At 38.2% G+C, this 22540-nt stretch overlaps 1 protein-coding gene across 3 annotated transcripts in view; it reads right to left on the minus strand.

The window, feature by feature from the left end:
• The window catches only part of caps2 (calcyphosine 2), a 40425-nt gene that overhangs the window by 15314 nt on the left and 2571 nt on the right, over positions 1 to 22540 (minus strand). Inside the window, exons 3-15 of one of the 3 annotated variants that reach the window (XM_012959913.3) lie at positions 22295 to 22381; positions 21649 to 21692; positions 20250 to 20295; positions 19506 to 19619; positions 15722 to 15754; positions 15441 to 15608; positions 14086 to 14208; positions 12722 to 12789; positions 10447 to 10560; positions 9550 to 9624; positions 7405 to 7500; positions 5777 to 5870; positions 5205 to 5323 (exon numbers count right to left, since the gene is read on the minus strand). In XM_012959913.3, coding sequence (XP_012815367.2) covers positions 5205 to 5323; positions 5777 to 5870; positions 7405 to 7500; positions 9550 to 9624; positions 10447 to 10560; positions 12722 to 12789; positions 14086 to 14208; positions 15441 to 15608; positions 15722 to 15754; positions 19506 to 19619; positions 20250 to 20295; positions 21649 to 21692; positions 22295 to 22381 — 1181 coding nt within the window. Of the gene's footprint in view, positions 1 to 5204; positions 5324 to 5776; positions 5871 to 7404; positions 7501 to 9549; positions 9625 to 10446; positions 10561 to 12721; positions 12790 to 14085; positions 14209 to 15440; positions 15624 to 15721; positions 15755 to 19505; positions 19620 to 20249; positions 20296 to 21648; positions 21693 to 22294; positions 22382 to 22540 lie in introns of all 3 variants that reach the window. The other 2 variants (XM_004912953.4, XM_002939946.5) reach the window with 2 other exon arrangements.

The raw sequence follows: 22540 nt of genomic DNA on the forward strand, positions 1-22540 counted from the left end.
AGGGTACAAGACCTATTTTCTGTCTAACCAGAAGCCTCATTAACATTTTTATAAACCAGAAAAAATGTATATATATTTATTGATGGGTGCTGAAGTCAAAATATGTAAATACCTATAAACAGGACCAGCACACCATTTCACAGCAATTCTTCTATTTATTCATTCACCGTGCGTTTCAACGTATCGGTCCCTCCTGGGACCTTTTATCAAGGACATTGTGCAAGTGAAAAACACAGACATAAGTAATACAAAAAATTGGCCACGGGTTATGACTGATGAAAACCTGCCCTTTAAGAAACTAATAAAGCCCAAATTCAGTTACACGCGGGGGAAAACCTTAAAGAGATACTGACACCAGAAATAAAACCTTTTTTACATCTGCCATAACATTGTCTTTGCATGCTATTTATAATTTTGCCATAAAAGTATTTGTCCAAGCTTTTACATTTGTTATCTGATCCTCCATGTTCCACTATGAGGGGGCTGCCATATTTGTCCAGCAGGAGGCCGTTAGCATTAGAAGCTATAACTGACAGGCTGAGAAGGGACAGTCAGGCTGGCAAAACAGTCAGGTTTTGGGATTTAACAATTACTTACAAAAGCAGCCCTATCAGTAAAAAATGATCAACATGACCAATAGGCAACTTTTTATGTAGATTTATATTTTAAAAAGTTGTTTTTTCGTGTCAGTATCACTTTAAAGGAATTACTGAGGTACACTGACCCTGTGGATAAATACAGGGAAGTTCCTTTGCCCCACTTTCTAACAGAAAGGCCAGGGGTATTTAAATGTACTGGTTGCATCATGTCATCATGTGCAATAGTTTAATGTTAGGCACATGTTTTCCTCACCCACATACTGGCAAAAAATATGAAGTCAAACAAAGAATGACCTGTACTACCTCTATGGTCATTTATATTATAAAGTGCATGTGTGGGTTATTGTACTGCAGCAAAACTATTAGACAGTTGAAAGAACGCATCAGCATGCACAGGGCAAGCATGCGGGCAGCTCTAGATTCAGAAAGGGCCCACAAAAGTAAAGAGAAGGATAAGGATAAAAAGTAGGATATAGCACAACAGTCCGTAGCAGATGGGCAGATGCCAAACATGATCCATCAGCATTTAGGTGTATGCTTATTGAGCACATACCTAGACGGTCAAGAGGTGGTGATTTGAATAAATTGTTATTACAGCGGGAGGCCTTCTGGATCTACAAACTAGATTGTGTGGCCCCTAGGGGCCTCAATGAGCAATTGGTACTTAGTTGTTTCCTAGGTTAAATATACTGTGTGAATACGTAGTTAAGGTGGCTAACATGAGTTTGATATGAGAGACAAACAAGGGATTTGTATTTTATATATAAAAACATTTTTTTAATTTTTTTGTTAAAGATGTTTACAAGTCACACATGCGTATACTGGCACCTATTGGTGAGAGATAGAAATCACATTGACTTTTTTATGTATTAAAGGAACAGTAACACCAAAAAATGAAAGTGTATAAAAGTAACTAAAATATAATGTGCTGCTGCCCTGCACTGGTAAAAGTTGTGTGTTTACTTCAGAAAGTCTACTATAATTTATATAAATAAGCTGCTATGTAGCCATGGAGGCAGCCATTCAAAGGAGAAAAGGCACAGGCACATAGCAGATAACAGATAAAACACTATTGTATTCTACAGAACTTATCTGTTATCTGCTATCTGCCCTGTGCCTTTTCTCCTTTTTTCCAGCTTGAATGGCTGCCCCCGTGGCTACACAGCAGCTTATTATATAAATTATACTAGTGTTACTGTAGCAAACACACCAGTTTTACCAGTGCAGGGCAACAGTGCATTATATTTTTATTACTTGAAAGCTCTTTCATTTTTTGGTGTTACTGTTCCTTTAACACTATATACCATTGGATTGGTTGACTATATTTGATATGCAATGTGATAGCATTGGATAATCAGTCTATGCAAATTATAATGTCACTGGAGTTTCTTAATTTTTTGTATTACTTAAGTTTGTATTTTTCACTTGCACAATGTCCTTGATAAAGGTGCCAGAAGGGATGACTTTGACGCAGTTGGCCAGCTTGAAGTATATTGCGATATATGGACAAACAATCCCTGTTTTGCTTAAAGGGGAGGGCATTTCTTAGTAGCTTAAATGCACCGAATGTCTTAATGTCCTATATATTGATAATGGGTGAGTGCAGAGGATCTCTTGTTGTTGTTTCTATGTATTTTGTGGACACAACCTCATTGCGACCCCGCCTAATGGTTTAAAATTTAGTGGTTGAGCACAACTTTCCCTTTTTTGCTATAAATATATATATATATGTTAGAGATCATTTTACGATGCAATTATTTCATTTTTAGAGACCAATTTTACTTGCAGTTGCGTGGAACTGCGATGGGTTCAAATGTCGCCCCGTCATACGCTTATGCCTTTATGGCTATGTTAGAAGAACTACACATTTATTGTGATATAGACTTCACAGGCCATTGTCTGGCCTAGTGGAGATATATTGACGATATCTTTGTGGTATGGCGGGGCGACGTTGAATCATTGTTGCGGTTCCACAGCAATTTACAAAAGATACATCCTTCTACAGCTATTACGTTATCTTTTAATTGTCAACAGATCCAGTTCTTAGATGTCTTGGTCTATAACAGGGATCCCCAACCGCCGGGCCGCGGACGGCATGGCAGTGGGCCGCATCAGTTCCCACAGCGCAGAAAAATCATGCATCGCATCAGTAAATACTGCCCTTTTACATCCTTTCCCTTGATCCATCATTTTGTGATGGGCTGTGTGCTCCCTCAGAGATCACCTGACAGGAAATAATGCAGCTCTAACTGTAACAGGAAGAAGTGTGGGAGCAAAAGGAAGCAAAAGGCAGAACTCTGTCCATTAATTGGCTGATGTAAACTAGCATGAATGTTTGTCTTGTCTTGTTGGTGTGCACTGTGAATCCTATGATCCCAGGAGGCGGCCCTTAATTAGGAGTACCCAATAGCACATACTACTAAAAAAGTATATTCTTATGAAAATGGTTCACTTAGATGAAGTAGGGTTTTACATATGAGATTGTTTATGCAATATATTTTTAGAGAGACCTACACTGTTTGGGGGCATAGTTTTCCTTTAACTGGTCTGTCTTTTCCAGTCTTCTTATTTATTTGTTCAAACCCTCCCCTATTTATCTTCCATTCTGACTTTCAAACTGCTGCCTACATTGTTTGGGGGTATAGTTTTCCTTTAAAAGAGGCAGGGAATCTTTTCTAAGAAAGGCAGAATCATCAGTATAAGGTACAAATACAGCTGAGATATATCACCTTATAAATGACAGGTGTGGAAAGAATGAAGACATATTCATAAAAAATGTCAGCTAAATATAATGTAAAAGACAAAGAGCTAGATTCAGTTCAGTTAGAAAAAGTTATCTCATTGAATATCATGTGAAAACTTATGGGCAAAGTTGAATTTGAGGAAAACTTCTAATTTAGTTACATTTTTTCTCATAGACCTCAATAGAGTTTTCATATGATAAACCACGAGATATGTTTTTCTGAATTTAATTGCATCTCAAATTGAATCTCGCATGATAAACCACAAAATAGTTTTCTTACTGAACTGAATCTGGCCCAAAATGTATAAACTGTCTGTTTAAAAGTCAAATTCACAGAAGTGGAGATGTTTTTATGTATATGGCAGGAAAGCCAACAAATCTGGCTCTACTTTTATTTTGTCTTAATATCACTACTTTTGTGAACTCCCCCCATACATATGTCACAAAATCTGCAGCTGGCCCACACAGACTTTCATTAAAAATGCATGACAAGTGCTTATGCCAGTGCTTTTCAGACAATTATACTGAAAATCTATTTGAGCGAGTTCTGGATGCTGTGAGGCCACAACTTTGCTCTATGTAAAAATGTCACACTCAAAGCACCTTAAAACACCCCGTTTGTCATTTAATAATTGCTTGGGCAAACAATAAAAACTAAATTACATTTTTGTAAACAAAATCTACCTATGAATGCTAGAAAAGTTTTAAACGGGCTATAAGGTCAAAAATCATAATCCTTGTGTATGTTATTTAGACCAAATGAAATACATTTGCATTATAAATCCATTACAAATTCTCTACCATTTTTTAATTAGTATTTTAATTGTATTTTGCATCTTATGCTATATATAAAAACTGAGTTAAGATTTTGACTTTACATCCCCTTTTATTATGTTTTTACGAGTTTAATGCCTACAAGGGATATATTTCCAAAGCCCAGTACACAGGTAAAGCAAGTGGGTTAGGGTGGAAAGGAGGGGGAATGGAAAACAAAATCCAAACAGCTGAATTAACAGCTGGATGCATGGGTTAAATCTATTGTAGCAAATAATGATGTCCTGAAAAACGACGAGTAGATGAAGAATGCCCCTGGTAAATTATCTTACACCAGATTTTCAATTAGTGTATCAAAGCTAAGCATTTTTTACCTGTATGCAAATATCTTTATTGTTATCTCTGTTTTCTTGTCATTGATCATATCTTTGCAATGCAAATCGTGTATTTATTCTTTTATACAGAAATACATGCTGTACACACATTGTACACAATGGTGGACAAATATAAGATTTTTTGTTAGATTAGTTGTTATTATTGGAATGTATTCAAGGTTATACTTGATTAAGATAATCATATCATTACTGATCTATGGAGGAATCTGATTTCCTGGTTGTGATCAGATAACCAGGAAGGAAATTATATTCTTTTCCTTGGAGGCTGGATGTTAAAATTCTGACTGTGTATGTGTTCTGTCAGTCAATACAGATGTGACCTACATCAGAATGTACTTGGTGACCTTTTTCAAGTTCAATTAACAAATGCCTATGACAGAACAGATTAATATTCTGATTCTTTTAAATATAAAAGACAATGACAATACAACATACACTACTTATTAATAAAAGTAAATATGCACATGAATATATATAGGCCCCCCACCCATAATACTGTAATGCAGGGCTGCCAGGTATTACCATTATGGGGTCTCTCTCTTTTTCCACATACAAGTGCACTGCTTTTGATGAATTGTTGCATATCCATGCTGGGATTGTGGGGAAAAAAATTGTGAATAGTATATAAATAGCATTTACCCACCGGCCTACAGGTGCAGATGTAATATTTCTTAACAGAAAATTCAAGATTACCTTAAGCAATTCATAGCTTTCTCATCAATGGATGTGATTCTAATGCTAAGTATTTGACTTTGCTTCAAACTCTCTGGAAGTGCTTGATGTTCCGTAGTCAAGAAAGTGAGATTTGCTCCCTAAAAATATAAACATTGAGTTAATACTGCAAAACAAAAGCAATCCCAAACAATCTGTTTTTATTTGTTTCTGGCTAAACAATTGCTAAACAAACTTTAAAATAATTTAGCATGTTCAGATTCCATTTAAGAAAGCCTCATTGTCTGAAAACTGTAACCCATACTATCTGTTAGTCTATGTAGGAATGAATTATCCGTGGCCAAGATTTTGCTACATAAGGAACCATATTATACAAACATTCATACAATTTCCTAAACATTTTTGCATCTTGGAGATATCATGTAAGGTATTTTTATACTGCACTTTTTTAAAATTTGGGGTTCATTTAGCATGGTGGTACATAAAGGTCACTGTGCTGATAACCAACATTGTTTCTATCTTGCAGTTTTTCTCCCAATAAATCCTTGTCTTTGGGATCTTATACTTACTACTTCTTAAGATTAAACACTTACAGTACAAAAGTCATCAAGTTTATATGGTTTTCCTGTCCTCGGTCCACAAATATGATGATAAATTCCCTTCTGGATGAAAGGTAAGGCATTTGTCCTTAAAGAATTATAGAGATATTTTCAGTTTAATTTAATATGGCAAGTTAAAATTATTTGACATACATACATACATACAATTCCTGTTGTGATTTTATATGGAGTGGAATTTGCACTTTTTGTATTTTTTCATTTGATACAGACAACAGGATAATCTGAACCTATTCAACTGCACCAAACACAGTTTTATACATTTTAATTAAAGGGGCTGTTCACATTCAAAGTCACTTTTACTATGATGTAGACACTGTTTTTTAGTTTTTGTGGTTTTTCAGTTACTTAGCTTTTTGTTAAGCAGCTCTCCAGTTTCGAATTTCAGCAGCTATCTGGTTGCTATGGTCTTATTTACCTTTATAAAATTACTTTTTCAAGAGTAATTTGCAACATTATAATGAGCACTGAATACAGATACTCTTGAACTGGGAGTGATATGTTTGGAAGAAATTGTGATTCAAGAAACACATCACGGTGATGAAATTCCCTTGAGGGGCCCCCTGATACACCATTTTTATGGGAGCAACTGCAAATGTCCTGTCCTGCCTCTCCCCTTTGACTTTAACTTGATTTTTTTTAAGCAGTCAAACCCAGTTCACTGCAATGGGATGTTAAATTTCACTGGAAGCATTCAAATATAATACACAACAAATAATCAAAATCCACAAACAAGAATGAGCTTTCCCTTAACTTACCACAAAGCAAGTTTCAGGACAGATTTACTTTTAGGGCTGTGACACGCGGGGAGATTAGTCGCCGCGTGACAAATCTCCCTTGTCGCAGGCGACTAATCTCCCCGAAACGTCATCCCACCAGCGAGAATGTAAATGGCCGGTGATATGGCATTCGCTGCACCGCGATTTGCCGAAGTCACAGAAGTTACCTTGAGAGGAAACTTCCGCGACTTCTGCAAATTGCGGCGCTGCGTATGCCATCCCACCGGTGATTTACATTCTAGCCGGTGGGATTGCATTTCTGGGAGATTAGTCGCCCACGACAAGGGAGATTTTTTATACTGTAAAGCTGGCCATACACGCACCGATGATATCATATGAAACCTTGTTTCATGTGATATTCGGTGTGTGTATGGTGGCTCTACGAGGTCACCAATATCGCAAAAGGCTACGGATATCGGCCGTCACGTTGATCGGCCAGGTTAAAAGATTTTGATGGAGCTCAAGCAAAATCTACGTTCAGGGCTGAATCGGCAGAAGGAGGTAGAATTTCTATTTTTTCTACCTCCATATCTGATGATTCAGCACTCAACATCAGTGGACCAATGGTCGCACAAACGATCAAAATTGCTAAGTGTATGGCCACCTTGAGTTGTGTGCTTGATAGCTAAGGATCACATGTATCCTCTTACAGCAAAAAAAAAATAAATTGTGACTATAGTGAAAACTGCTCAAATTTGAGAAGACAAATTACTATTCGGTATTAAGCAAATTCCTTGGGGGAGATTCAGTATTTGCTTAAATAACTACTATAAGTACAAACCTCAAAATATGGATTACAAAAAACAATTATATCATGAAATGTACCTGTTTTTTCCAAACTGACGATATTCATATATTGTTACAGACATGTCATGTGCAAAAAAAAATCCAATAAGTTCCCGACAAGCATCACGTCCATTTCTGAGGTAAATACATTAAAAAAAAGATATGTTACTTTGAACGTTTTAATGGTATCTGAATCCCTGCTAAAAACTTCCCATATACCTAAGCTTGGTGCCCATATATGGTGCCCATCTCCCTTTTTTATAATGGTTCCTGCTTGGTTGGTTAAAAAATATTGAGTATTTCCCATTTGTTTTACATAGTGGAAAGATTCATTCCAGTCTTAAAACTTTCCTTGCAATTTGATGAGGAGTGTTAGAGTCCAGCACTGCCAAAGAGCTCTAACAATCCATAGAGCACAACTGTCTTTCAACACAAAAACACAAATTGATTAACATGCTGATGAATTAAAACACTTTCAGGAAAGTGTTAATAAATGAATAATATATTGAATGGCTATGAATTCCTCTAATATTGCTAGCTTCATATTTAATAAATCTGCTGCTTAGTATTCTATGGCCACCTGGGGACCAAACAAAGACTTTGTAAGATTTGAAGCTTTAGGGGCACAGCTATCATACAGTCATATATCATACATTTTATTAAGGTAAAGACAAAACCAACTAAATTACCACAGCAAGTACTGGGCCCAAAGACAAAAATGGGTTGTGGAATCTACTTCAAAGGTACTTGGACGTGAAATTTGCAACAGGGAAATGACAGGCTGTAAAAGTAAATCACTTAGACAATTGGGTCTGTAAATATTTTCTGTAATATGACATGCTGCACTGTTAAACTGTATAATGGGGTGCACATTTTTCTTATATTTCTTATCTTTCCAATAGACATTTCAAACTTTTAAAGGAGAACTATACCCCCAGAATGAATACTTAACCACCATATAGTTTAGATCATATTAAATGGTATATTGGAGAATCTTATCAAACTGTAATATATATATCAGTAAATATTATGCTTTTACATCCCTTGATCCACCATTTAGTGGGGCTGTGTGCTCCCTCAGAGATCACCTGACAGGAAGTGATGCAGCTCTAACTGTAACAGGAAGTATTGTGGAAGCAAAAGACAGAAATCTGTCCATTAATTGGCTGGTGGGGCCTAGCATGTATATGGGCCTTGGCTTGTTTGTGTACACTGTGAATCCTATGATCCCAGGAGGCTTAATTCTTAAAATGGCAATTTTCTATTTAGGATTACCCAATAGCACATACTACTAAAAAAGTATATTATTATGAAAATGGCTTATTTAGATGAAGCAGGGTTTTACATATGCGCTATGCAATATATTTTTAGAGAGACCTACACTGTTTGGGGGCATAGTTTTCCTTTAACTGGTCTGTCTTTTCCAGTCTTCTTATTTATTTGTTCAAACCCTCCCCTATTTATCTTCCATTCTGACTTTCAAACTGCTGCCTGGTTGCTATGATATTAAGGCTCTAGCATGACAAACATTTTTCTTGGAAATGCCTTATGTCCTCTTTAAAGTACATGTCAACCCCAAAAACAATGTTTTTGCCTAATAAAAGAAAACATAATTATAAACAACTTTCCAATATAAATTTATTAAAAATGATTAGTGCTTTAAAAGTTATTAGTAAATGTTATTGTTATAGAATGCACCATTTGCTGAACTCCTGGTTGTTACTTTTTAAACAATGTTGCAAAGGTCAGTCTCCTCCAGGAAAACAAGTATGTCAGGCTCCTGCTTTGTATTACATTGTTTTAACAGTCTGAGCCACCAGAGCAGAGAATAGAAAGGACAGGCAGATACTGCTTCTAATAGCAGTTATATATACAAATAACTCAAACACCATTACAAATATGTAATGAATGTATATTGCAAAGTTACTTAGAATAGAATTCTTTTATTAGACAAAAAATAATTTTTGGGGTTGACATATCCTTTAAACACTGCACAGTTACAACAATGGTAGAATATATTTTTTATGTACATTACTGGGTCTGGCAATATTACTTTAACTCACTTCTTTTCTAGGAAGACTTATATGCAACATGTTTTATTTCTTGCCAAAGTAATTTAAAAACACCATAAATAAAAAATTTTACCAAGAGTTACACAATTATTCCTCAAAGAGATATAATTACCTGCATATAATTCGAGCATCAAAGCGCAGCTTATTAGAAAGGATGTTTTCTGTTAAAGATGTACTTGTTTTTATCCTGTTTAAGAATTGAAGAACATTTTATAAACTAAAGATATATCAGTTATAGAACATAAATAAATTAATGCAGGGTGGGTCTCAATAGCTTGGTGGCTGTGAAAAATGCAGCATAATAAAAAGCAATGGATGCAGACTAAGTTTAACCTTAGCATCTTATTAGTTGATTAGCTGAAATACTGTATGGCTATAAGGCTAAGTAAGTATATATATTTCCTGACCATTCCCTCATAGCATTTAAACCTCTGGGAAGCCTCCTCCCAGTACTGATGAGAGAAGGAAGTTCTGCCCACCACACTTGATTCCCAGGGCTGGTGCTCTTGTTAGAAGAAAACTGAGGTACCTGTGAGCGAGTGATCCTCTTTGTTCCTTCTTCTTTCTTTGCGAATCTGGGCAAGCGGATGCGCAGTAGAGTGGAAAAGTGAGCTTTTTGCTAAAGTTCAGCTTTTACTCTACTGTGCAGGCACAAGCAGTGTGAAGAAAGGAGAAGGAAAAGGATCACACAATCGCGGAAGCACCAGCCCGGGTTATCAGGTAAGTGATTGTACCTTTCCATCTCCTTTAAGAACTGGGATATGTCAAAGAACATTCTGTGTAAGCTTTTTTATGAGGGAGGCAGCTTATTTAGGAAAGGTATATTATTTTTAAGAGGATAGTCCTCCTTTTTGCCTCAAAATAAACACTTTAAGCAAACCTACAGAAGTTCTCAGTATTTTAAGGTTTTTAAAAAGTTTGGTAAGCTATAATACTCACTAACAGATATATACCAGCTATATACATACGTACAAGCATCTTACTTTTAAAAAATAACTAAAAGAATTACATAGTATCATGCAGAGTTCTTTTCCTGAAGCGAAGAGGTGCAGATGATAAGTCTCGCTGGGTGATGGCATTTGTGGTGGTTGCTGCATTTTGCTCTGGGTCACTTATCACAGCCCTACAAACAACAGGAGAAACAGATTTCTCTGAAAACATACAACCCTTACTGTCAGAATATAGTATAAATAATCATAATAAATAATAATAATAATATATAAATTAACCAAGCAATTTTAATATCAGTTTTGCACAGAAATGCGAAACACTAAGGGGCCAGTTTATCAAAATTTAAAAACAAATGCAAATGTGAATATACTTGAGAATATTCTCAAGAAGTCTGTATTTATTAAAGAAAAAAATCTTTGAAAAGTCACAAAAGAAACCTTGGCAGGTAAAAGCTGGGAAGGTTCAATAGAAGGCAATGAGAATTGTCTCTAACAACTTTATTTATGTATGTATTTTCCCAGTTATTAAAACATTACAGTATTTTAGTATTATTGAAAATAAATGGAATAATCTGATTCTCGCTACACTGTAGCACTTATTCACTGTAGCAGAATTCCTGTGGCAAGTAAATATTTTGCATCCAACAATAATTAAAATGAAACATTTATCTATCCAGCTAAAGTAACAGCTATTCGTTTTTCTATGTGACAGAAGCTTTAGAACAGTGCTGTCCAACTGGCGGCCCGGCGACCCCCCTCTGTGTGGCCCCCCAACTGTCTGGCTGCTTTGATGGCTTACCTTTGTGTAAGCTTTAAATGGTATCAGTACTGATTAACTGGACCCCTGCATGGTTCTCACCTCAGATTCAGGCTGTAATTCCCCTGTATTGTTTAAACATGTAATCCCCTGTGTTGTTCACACCTTCTAATCTCTGAATTGTTCACCCTCTGCAGTGTTCACACCTCAGGCTGTAATCACCCACATTGTTCTCCTGTTCACACCTCAGACTGTATGTACTGCCTGGTCTATGCTGCCTGTGTGTAGGCAGCATAGGGCAGGCAGAGTATTGCACACAGGCAGCATAGGGCAGGGAGGGTATGGCACACACAGGCAGCATATGTCAGGGAGGATATGGCACACACAGGCAGGGTAGGGCAGGTAGAGTATGTCACACACAGGCACCATAGGGCAGGGAGGGTATGGCACACACAGGCAGGGTAGGGCAGGCAGAGTATGGCACACACAGGCAGCATAGGGCTGGCAGAGCTTGGCACACACAGGCAGGGTAGGGCTGAGTATGGCACACACAGGCAGCATAGGGCAGAGTATGGCACACACAGGCATCATAGGGCAGGCAGAGTATGGCACACACAGGCAGCATTGGGCAGGCAGAGTATGGCACACACAGGCAGCATAGGGCAGGCAGAGTGCTGCCTGTGTGTGCCATACTCTGCCTACCCTATGCTGCCTGTGGGAGGTGAACCTGGCAGGGGTTTGTTTTGGGAGTTTGTTAGCAGTTGGAAATAGTGATGAAATGGTCCCTAAGGTGTGTAATTATATGCTGGGGGTTGCTGTGCTATCCACAGGGGAGGAGGAGGCATATGGATTTAAGGGTGTGTCTTAATATGACATAATAGAATTCTTTCACATATGAATGATGGTGTGAGTGAGGACGAAGCATTTGGGTTTTTGCTGCACTACCACCATAGTGATAAAATGGGTGTGGTTTGAAGTGGGTGTGGTTTAAAGGGGGAATGGTCAAAACTGGCTTCCATTAGCGGCCCTCCACCATGTATGCGAGAGAAATTCCGTCCCTCGGCACCACAGAAGTTGGACAGCACTGCTTTAGAAAAAGCACATCTAGTTGTGCATGTGATCTGTGCATCTGGCAGACCCAAACAACACAGCACACCATTCAATTAGTGTTGCATAGCTTGGGTGTTAGGTCCACAAATTCTGATTGTTGTACCCACACAACTTGGTGACACTGACCTTTAGGTAATCTATTTGAAACACAAGAAAAATTCAATTTTTCTGTCCTTTTTATAGGACTGACCTCAGCCTAACACCAGTTAAAAATTAGGGTTGAACTCATGCAATGCCTCTTTTCCAAAGTTATGAGCTAGCAACAGACTAATCAAAACATTAAAGAAAATACTCTACAGGGCATATATTTATAAACCAAAGAAGTCACAATATAAAAACATGCAACATGTTAAATAATGCCAAATTTCAGTTGCAGATATTTTTGGCAAAGTCTAATGAAGCACATGAAAACACAAACATAGACTGCTGACAGAATAAAGCAGAAGTTCCTGTGCTACACAACATACCTCGAAAGCTGATCTATCATAACTTGTTCTACAACTGCTTGCTTTCTTCTTTCAGCAGCAAGGTCCTCCTGCAAAAATATATTTTCATTTCTTAAGAACAATAATCAAAATATATTTAATAATAAACTGCTAAATAAAAGAAATGTTTGATATGCAAATTCTATATATTAGTAAATTAAGGTTTTATTTGTTGTTATTATATTTATACCAAACAGTAAGGGGCAGATTTATCAAAATGTGTACCCTGGGCTGGGAAGCGATTCCTCCTTCCCTTTTCTTCTGCCGGCGAAATCCGTTGGCCGGCGCATGCACAGTAGAGTGAAAAGCCGACTTTCTTGTTTAAGTTCGGCTTTTCACTCTACTGCGCATGCGCGCGCAAGCGAAAAGGAAGGAGGAAGCGCTCGCTGCTACCCCGGGCTGGTGCTGTTCTCTCCGTACAGGGGCACCAGCCCGGGGTAAAAGGTAAGCGATCTAAGTCACTTGGGGGTGCCTAACATTTTGGCACCCCCAAGTGACTTAGCCTTTCCTTCTCCTTTAAGCCCCCAGTACTGACAACTGAATTAATTTTAAAACAAGAATCGTTCATTTTTTTGGTCACTTAAAGAGTTACCGACAAAGAAATATATCATAACATTGTCTTTGCATGAACTTTATAATTTTAAAAATTACTTTGCTTTTACATTCCCTATCTGATCCCCCATGTTCCTTTATGAGGGGGCTGTCATATTTGTGCAGCAGTAGTCCATTAGTTTTAGAAGCTATAACTGACAGGATGGCAAAGCAGTCAGGTTTAGGAACTTTAGGTATCAATAACTTACAAAAACAGCACTATCCATAAAGAATGAGCAACATGACATATAGGTAACGTTTTATTTTTATTAATATTTTGAAAAGTATTTTTTGTGTCAGTATCACTTTTGATTTAATGCAGTGTTAGATCTCTGCACTGCCAATGAGATTTAATCTTTTCCCAGCCAGTGATGTAGCTACTACGTCGTTGGCACAGGAAGTGACATACTGCCAACAAATGTTACAAGTTTAAAGGTAAAAAATGTGTTACCTAGCAAAATGCAAGATTGCTGGCAGGAAAAGAGTTAGTATCCCATTAAACTGAGTGCTTTGTTCTTATTTAATGCCCCTATATTTTATCTACAAAATGCATCTTTTAATTTACCGAATGTTAATCTTAAACAATTATAGTTTATGACACTGAATTACTGTTATCATAGTACAGCTGTATATCAAAGGAAGTTTGTTATAACAAGCTATTTATACATTAGGTTGCAAATTATTTACTCCAGCTCGGTACAATGTTACTTTTAGCACTGATCTTAAGAAACTAGAGTAATGAAACTGAAACTTACAGCCTCCAGTTTTCTCAGACTCTGCTGTGCTGAGTATGGTTTTCCAGTGTAGCATTGCTGCAGGTGGGATTTTTCATCCAAAGGTGTAAAATCAGAAAATTTGTTTTCTGTGGGAATTAAATCCTTTAGATAGGAGCAAAGATAACTTGTTAAATATCAATTTTTAAAATATTTTTTAAATATTCAATTTATATAACGTCGTATTCTTTTAACAATATGTTCACAATAAACTTGACGATTTTAAAGGGTAAGCCGGTCATGGAATATTTACTGCTATATATATATATATATATATATATATATATATATATATATATATATATATATAGTCTTGCAAAAAATCGGCACTCACCAATATCTAGGCAACGGCTGGGTGCTGACCAGAATAATGCATCAAATTCAAAAATAGAGAGCACTCACAGCTATACCATCAAGTCAGTGATTTATTTAAGTATACCATCAACGCGTTTTGATCCTCACAGGATCGTCATCCTGTAGGTTTAAAGCTACTCAAGCTTTCTCAAGCTTGAGAAAAGGCCAGATGTAGACCTGAAACATTGCTTTATCCAAAAGCCATGTGTATTAAATAAAGGCTTTTTTAATGGAGACAAGAAGGTGCTGTTTGCTATTTTTCTACACAAAATTGTGGAATTATCATAAGGTTGATGTGCACTGATCTATCATACATCTAGTGATCTTACATCTGACATCAGTCAGAAAATCGTTCGGGCAGGTTTGAAAATGTTTGTCTTTAAACAATGAAATTGGTCCATTGATAGGATGGACAGATTTTGATCACTTAACAATGTGCAAACTGCGCGTGTGTGGGGCAATGCTTAGATGACAAAATAATGACACGTGTCATGAACATTCATTAAGTAAATATATATGGAGGCATATACGTCAAATCCTCTTTCAGTTTGGGCTTCAGCTAGACAATATTGTTTGAAATGGTTGTTTTCATTGATGGACAAATCATACTTTTAAATGATCATTTCATGATAAGCATGGTTTTACAAAAATGAAAAAATCTTTTACAAATGTACACGTGTATGGCCACCTTAACTGTTAGAGCTGTTTAATTCACAGACACCAGTTTTTGGTTCAAATAATACACATGCTGATTAAACCTGCGTAAAAAACAAGTTAATCTAGTTATTTGGGTTACCTGTGAGATTTTAAACATTTGAACTACTTTAACATTTAAGTATTTGTTGATAAGGAGTGCACTTTACACAGTTTTGAAACATACAGACACATTAAACCAAAACTTGCTCTTTTGCTCTGAAAGGACCAGGGTTGAGAAAATGCCCATTTTGACATTCACCTAAATGAGAGCAAGTGTTTTCCATTACCTTTTGTTCTGTATTATGGACAGGATAACATTGCGTGTGTGGCTGCTTTTTTTCTGCACATCTCAATGTGTACTGCTTATAACTTTGCTTCATTTCTTCCTCATATTGCAGATACTTCAGTCTGTATTTGTCAGATGGGGTAGGCAGATTCTCAGGAACATGCTTCACCTCAGTAACAGGAAGCTAGAAAAGGTCAAAACCACTTCAACATTCTTTACAAACAATGGAAAAATACCAATCAGAAGATGTGAAGATACTCTTTAAAGGTTAGTATTTCCTACCTGATTCTTAACTTGATTGGTATGCTTTGAAATCTAAAGGAAACAAAACAGCATGATTTTAAAAGGCCCAAAGTTAAATATTAACTACAGACACCATAGAACAGTGCTGTCCAACTTCTGCGGTGCCGAGGGCCGGAATTTCTCTCGCATACATTGTGGAGGGCCGCTAATGGAAGCCAGTTTTGGCCACTCCCCCATTTTAAACCTCACCCACTTCAAACCACACCCATTTTATCACAATGGTCGCTGCAGGGATATCAACCATCATTCATATGTTAAAGAATTATATTATGTCATATTAAGACACACCCTTAAATCCATATGCATCCTCCTCCCCTTTGGATAGCACAGCAACCCCCAGCATATAATTACACACCTTAGGAACCATTTAATGGCTATTTCCAACTGCTAACAAACTCCCAGAACAAACCCCTGCCAGGTTCACCTCTAACAGGCAGCATAGGGTAGGCACAGAGCATGGCACACACAGGCAGCACTCTTCCTGTCCTATGCTGCCTGTGTTTGCCATACTCTGCCTGCCCTATGCTGCCTGTGGGTGCCATCCTCTGCCTGCCCTGCCTGTTTGTGCCATACCCTCCCTGCCCTATGCTGCCTATGTGCCATACTCTGCCTACCCTATGCTGCCTATACACAGTACATACAATGTCTGAGGTGTGAAGAGGTGAACAATGTGGATGATTACAGCCTGAGCCTGAGGTGTGAACACTGCAGGGGGTGAACAATGCAGAGATTAAAAGGTGTGAACAACAGAGGGGATTACATGTTTAAACAATACAGGGGGATTACAGGCTGAATCTGAGGTGAGAACCTTGCAGGGGGCCAGTTAATCTCAGTACTGATACCATTTAAATCTTACACAAAATTAAGCCATCAAAGCAGCCAGACAGTTGGGGGGCCACACAGAGGGGGGTCGAGGGCCGCATGCGGCCCGCGGGCCGCCAGTTGGACAGCACTGCCATAGAAGATACTTTTTATTACATGCATGTGGTTTGCATAAATTTGTGAACCCTTTCAAAATTTTCTATATTTTTATATGAATGTGACCAAAAACATTATATAATTTTCAAACAAGTCCTAAAAGTATATGAAGAAATCAAACATTATTTTATTCGGTGCGTGTATGGCATGTCGGCGAGTTGACCGATATCGCAGGAAGCTGCTGATATCGGACGACTCGCCGATCGGCCAGGTTAGAAAATTTTGATCGGGCGCCATAGAAGGCGCCTGACCAAAATCTGCCATCAGGGCTGAATCGGCAGAAGGAGGTAGAAATCCTATTGTTTCTACCTCCTTATCTGCTGTTTCAGCCCTGACTGTGTGTGGCAGATCTGACGATGTTTCCGTGTATGGCCAGCTTTAGCCTGTCTCACATTAGGGAATGTTGATGTTCACGAGTCCACCATCAGGAGAACACTGAACAGCAATGGTGTATATGGCAGGGTAGCAAGGAGAAAGCAACTGCTGTCCCCCAAAAATATTGCTGGCCATCTACAGTTTGCTAAAGATTATGTGGACAAACAAGAAGGATACTGGAAGAATGTTTTGTGGACGACAAAGCGAAAATGAGACTTTTTGGCTTAAATGAGGAGCCTTACATTTGGTGTAAGAAAAACACTGCATTGCAGCATAAGAACCTTATCCCATCTGTGAAACATGGTGGTGGGAGTGTTATGGTTTGGACCTGTTTTGCTGCATCTGAGTCTGGAAGGCTTGCCATCATTGATGGAACAACTAATTCTAAACTATACCTGAGAATTCTAAAGGAAAATGTCAAGACATCTGTGCAAGAACTGAATCTCAAGAGACAGTGGGTCATGTAGCAAGACAACAATCCTAAACACACAAGTCTTTCTACCAAAGAATGGTTAGAGAAGAATAACGTTTGGAATGGCCAATTCAAACTCATGACCTTAATCCAATTAAAATGTTGTGGAAAGACCTAAAGCGAGCGGTTCATGTAAAGAAACCCACCAACATCCAAGAACTGAAGATGTTTTGTATGGAGGAATGGACTAAAATTCCGCCAAGTCAATATGCAGGACTGATAAACAGTAACCACAAGCGTTTAGTTGCAGTTATTGCTGCACAATACCGAGAGAACGATTAACTTACTTTTGCCACACATAAATATGTTTTTGGATCATTTTTTTTACATAAATACGTGACCAAATACAATATTGTTTGTTTTCTTCATATACTTTTAGGACTTGATTGACAGTTAGGTCTAATGCATCCTTTGGGTGTTGCTCCCATTGTCTAGAACAGTGCTGTCCAACTGGCGGCCCGCGGGCCGCATGCGGCCCGCGACCCCCCTCTGTGTGGCCCCCCACCTGTCTGGCTGCTTTGATGGCTTACCTTTGTGTAAGCTTTAAATGGTATCAGTACTGTGATTAACTGCCCCCCCCTGCATGGTTCTCACCTCAGATTCAGGCTGTAATCAGGCTGTATTGTTTAAATATGTAATCCCCTGTGTTGTTCACACCTTTTAATCTCTGCATTGTTCTACCCCCTGCAGTGTTCACACCTCAGGCTCAGGCTGTAATCACTCCCATTGTTCACTTCTTCACACCTCAGGAGCAGTAGAAACCCACAAATAATCCCTGCATACTACAAAAAGAACATATACTGAGGTGGTACTGCAATTAAAAAGTTTTTTAATATATAGTTATTGTGCAGACTGTAGGAGCAGTGCCAGCATTGTGTCACTGTAGGCTGCCTGTGTGTGAGCATAGGGCAAGCAGAGTATGGCACACACAGGCAGGGTAGGGAAGGCAGAGTATGGCACACACAGGCAGGGTAGGGAAGGCAGAGTATGGCACACACAGGCAGAGTAGGGCAGGCAGAGTATGGCACACACAGGCAGGGTAGGGCAAGCAGAGTATGGCACACACAGGCCAAGTTTGGCACAAACCAGCCAAGAATGGCACACACAGTGAAAGTATGGCACACGCAGGCAGGGTAGGGCAGGCAGAGTATGGCACACACAGGCCAAGTTTGGCACAAACCAGCCAAGAATGGCACACACAGTGAAAGTATGGCACACGCAGGCAGGGTAGGGAAGGCAGAGTATGGCACACACAAAGGCAGGGTAGGGCAGGCAGAGTATGGCAGGTTTTTGCTGTACTACAACCATTAATATGGGTATGGTCATGTGATAACATGAGTGTGGTTTCAAGTGGGTGCGGTTTCAAAAAGGGGAGTGGTCAAAACTGGCTTCCATTATCGGCCCTCCACCACGTAGGTCGGAAAAATTCCGGCCCTCGGTACAACAGAAGTTGGACAGCACTGGTCTAGAAGATGTATTAGAGCTTACTCTTTCAAACTAACCAAAAATACTGTCTCTCTACATGTAAGATTTGTGCAGATTTTGTTAGATTTTGTTCATGCTAGAGCTAGCTCTAATACATTGCTAGGAAAGGGGGCCCCCAAAAGATGTATTAGAGCAACCTGTCAATCAAAATCCGACGCCGACTTCTGCAATAAGAGAGAATGAAGAGAGACAGGTTCAATATTCCCTCATTCCTTTTTGGCTATTTGTGCAAAAAAAATAATTGTGTTCACTTATTTTAAACTTGTGTGCTCATTTCTAATCATGGTGCGCTAAGGTCAGAATGTATACAAAATGTTGTGTTTTCACAGCTTATAGGGAACAGTGGACAGGTTGCTGAGAGGGAAGTAATTATTATTATATACTGTATTGAATAAAATACATTTTCCATAACCTTTCTAATTTAATATTATAGTTTTTTTATTTACTAATTACCTGCTGCCTCTGAGAATGCTGAGGAGTGTGTAATGGACTTCCCCAGCTGATGGTTGAAGATGAATCTGGGGGACCAAATCTTGGGTACCCTTTACTGAGGGGCACATAAGTGTCCTAAAATGAAATGAAAATCAAATTATTTTCCTTTGTTTTATTTGCCACCATCATTAAGAACCAGAGGATAGTGTACACTGATTGCAGGGCTATATTTTGATAAGGATAATGTGACTCTATGCTAAAATAGGGGCATACTTTCGATTCAATATACAGATCTATCTCAAAGGTCCAAGTATTGTCTGTAACACTGATGCAGAATTAAAGAAAATACAGGCATACTGCATCTCCAAATGCAATGATATTAAATATATACACTTATAAATGTGTACAATTGTTTACAGGTTCCCACAAATATTTACAGCAACTAATCTCAAAATAAAGGAGAAAAGTAAGGCTATAGGCACGGGGGGGGGGGGGGCAGATGAACCACTCCTATCCACTTCTTCATGTACCTCTACTGAGAGGCATGGGTTTAGGCAGCGTGCAGCTACACTGAGCAGATTTCTGTGCAAAAACATGAAAGTATGCGTTTTTGCTCTGAGATAAGCTCAGTGTAGCTGCATACAGGACGAATCCATGCCAGTGAAGCTAGACAAAGGAGCACATGGAAGCAGATTCGCTATGTGTGCTGTTAGCCTAAAGCACATAAAAAGGAGATAGACTATTTTGAAATCCTTCTTTAGTTACCTCGTCATCTGAATCTCCAAGTTTTCCAAGGTCAAGGCAAGGCACTCTGTAATGTAAACAAGCATGATTTATTATTTTTTTATTAATTGAAGTTAAGTAAATAACATGATACCCCAAACTATTTTTCCTGCTACAAATAATTCAGTTATGCTTTTTGACAGAATGAGATACGAAACTATTGACTTCTCATTAGTCTTGAGTTATTGCTAATTGACAAAAGGGGTCAATTATATGCCACACCACAGTTGCAGGCCCTCAAATTTCCTTGCAGTCAATTGGGCAAAAAACTCCAATCATTAAAGGTATTTGCATCATCATGCACTCCTACTTCTGTATAGTTGTGCTCAGTGCTACTATATTTCTCCAGCCTCCTGTTCTAAATGGAACACAAGCCCCAGACACAGCCTGCTGAGGGAACCCTTGAGCTAATGTCAGCTCCAAATCAAGGAGCAGGTCTAGGGTTCCCACAGCAGCATGCGTTACTCTCTGTAGCGCAATGGTGCCTAGAAAATTAGGCAAACACACACAGACTTAGAGAACATTCAGCACAGTTGTGTCCCATTCATGTCAAAATGCAAGTGCATTGGCCGCAATTGTCAAGTGAAAATCTAGGCGTACCGGCAAGACTCATTCTGTTATCTCCTATGTAAAAAACTTTATTCCTTATTTAACTTGATTGGCTGCCCCTGTGCTTCTGATGTCAATGGACAATTTTTACCAGTACAGGTTAACATTATTTTGAATGTATTTAAAAAGCCTTTTATTTTTGCTATTACGGTGCCCTTTTTCTGTGTTCCATGAAAAAAGCTCAAGAATCCCTGGTTTAAGGTATTTAAGTAATAGTGCTGTGCAGGCTGGCATAAAACCCAGTGCCTCTTCAAACTGGTTACTCGCAGTAGCAGAATAAACTTTGTCCTTTGCTGCCCCCAATTCCATCTCTTTCTGATGCCCATCACTTATTTATATACTCACGCCTCGCCTGCTCCAGTGACAGCAGAGAGAAATAAGACTGACGCAGATAAGTATAAGTAAGGACAGTATGTGTGGTTGGGTTGGATACAGGTTGGGAGTGGGTGGGTTATGGTTGAGTGCAGGTCGGGCTTGTTGACGCATGCATTTCTAGCATGCATGTATATTTTAATTAAGATAGCAATAACTATATTAAACACTGACATGCCTGTGTACAGTAGATTTCTAGATGGGAGAAATATAGTTCTTTTAAATGAAAAATGGGAAGGTCTGTTGTCAGTTGTCAGTTTTTTCTCTTGAAAAATAAATTAATTATTAATAGGGTCAACTACAGCAGTATTAACTGTAGGTAGTCAGATTACTTTTAATGATATGTATTATTCCTCTTTATATTTCTAAACAGGCCATAAGAAAATTGTCATTTACTTACTCACTAGGTCGAGGTTCAGAAGACAGCAGTTCTTTTTTCCAACCCTGCATAAAAATAAATTACATCTATATCATCTACAAATCAATTAAGTCTGACAGGCTGTGCAAATTTTTTAAAAAAGGGCACCCGTATAATGCTATTAAATTCAGTTTGACTCCCTAAATCAGATCTGAATACGTGGCTCTCTTCATTGGCTAAGGATGCTTCCTTTTGGGAATAGCAAGTCCAATTTATAAGGCCTCTGTATTTAGAGATAGTGAACTGTTGGTGGACGCATAATAAGCTTTGTTTTTGGAAGGGTCCCTGATGAAGATCTGGGACTGACAATGATCTTGTTTCTTGGAAATGTAGTGAGATATAAATATAACTTCAATCTATTTCTTTTACTTTGGATTGTTTATAAACTATGCCATATGGAACATTGCTCTGGGCTGCTTGAGTTTAAGACTTTCACCTAGGTATAAGGTATATATAATATTGTAATCTGGGGCTAAATTGACCAAGGAGTGACATGCATACTTTATAATACTTTTAACAAAACTGTTTACTCAAATTCACTATGAATCCCTTTAGTACAGTGAATTGTAAAGTACAAAAATACAATTTAATTAATTTGTAAAAAATTAAATAAAAAATAAATATCTACCTTTAGATGGCTGTACAGCAAGTGTTCCATGCGATCTACGTGTTGCACAGAGGCCCGGATTTCTGGTGAGGCCACAAAGTCCCAGGCCTAGGGCATAAATTTAGGGATGGAATGCATCCCAGCCACAAGTAAAATTAGCTCACATACGGAGCACTAGGAACGGGACGTGCAAAAAACTTCAGCGGAACAGCTTATGGCTGTATTTACATAGACCTTTCTAATAAAGATTACTTAGTTTTTACCTTT

The sequence above is a fragment of the Xenopus tropicalis genome, chromosome 3 (genome assembly GCF_000004195.4).
Source record: "Xenopus tropicalis strain Nigerian chromosome 3, UCB_Xtro_10.0, whole genome shotgun sequence".
Taxonomy (NCBI): Eukaryota; Metazoa; Chordata; class Amphibia; order Anura; family Pipidae; genus Xenopus; species Xenopus tropicalis.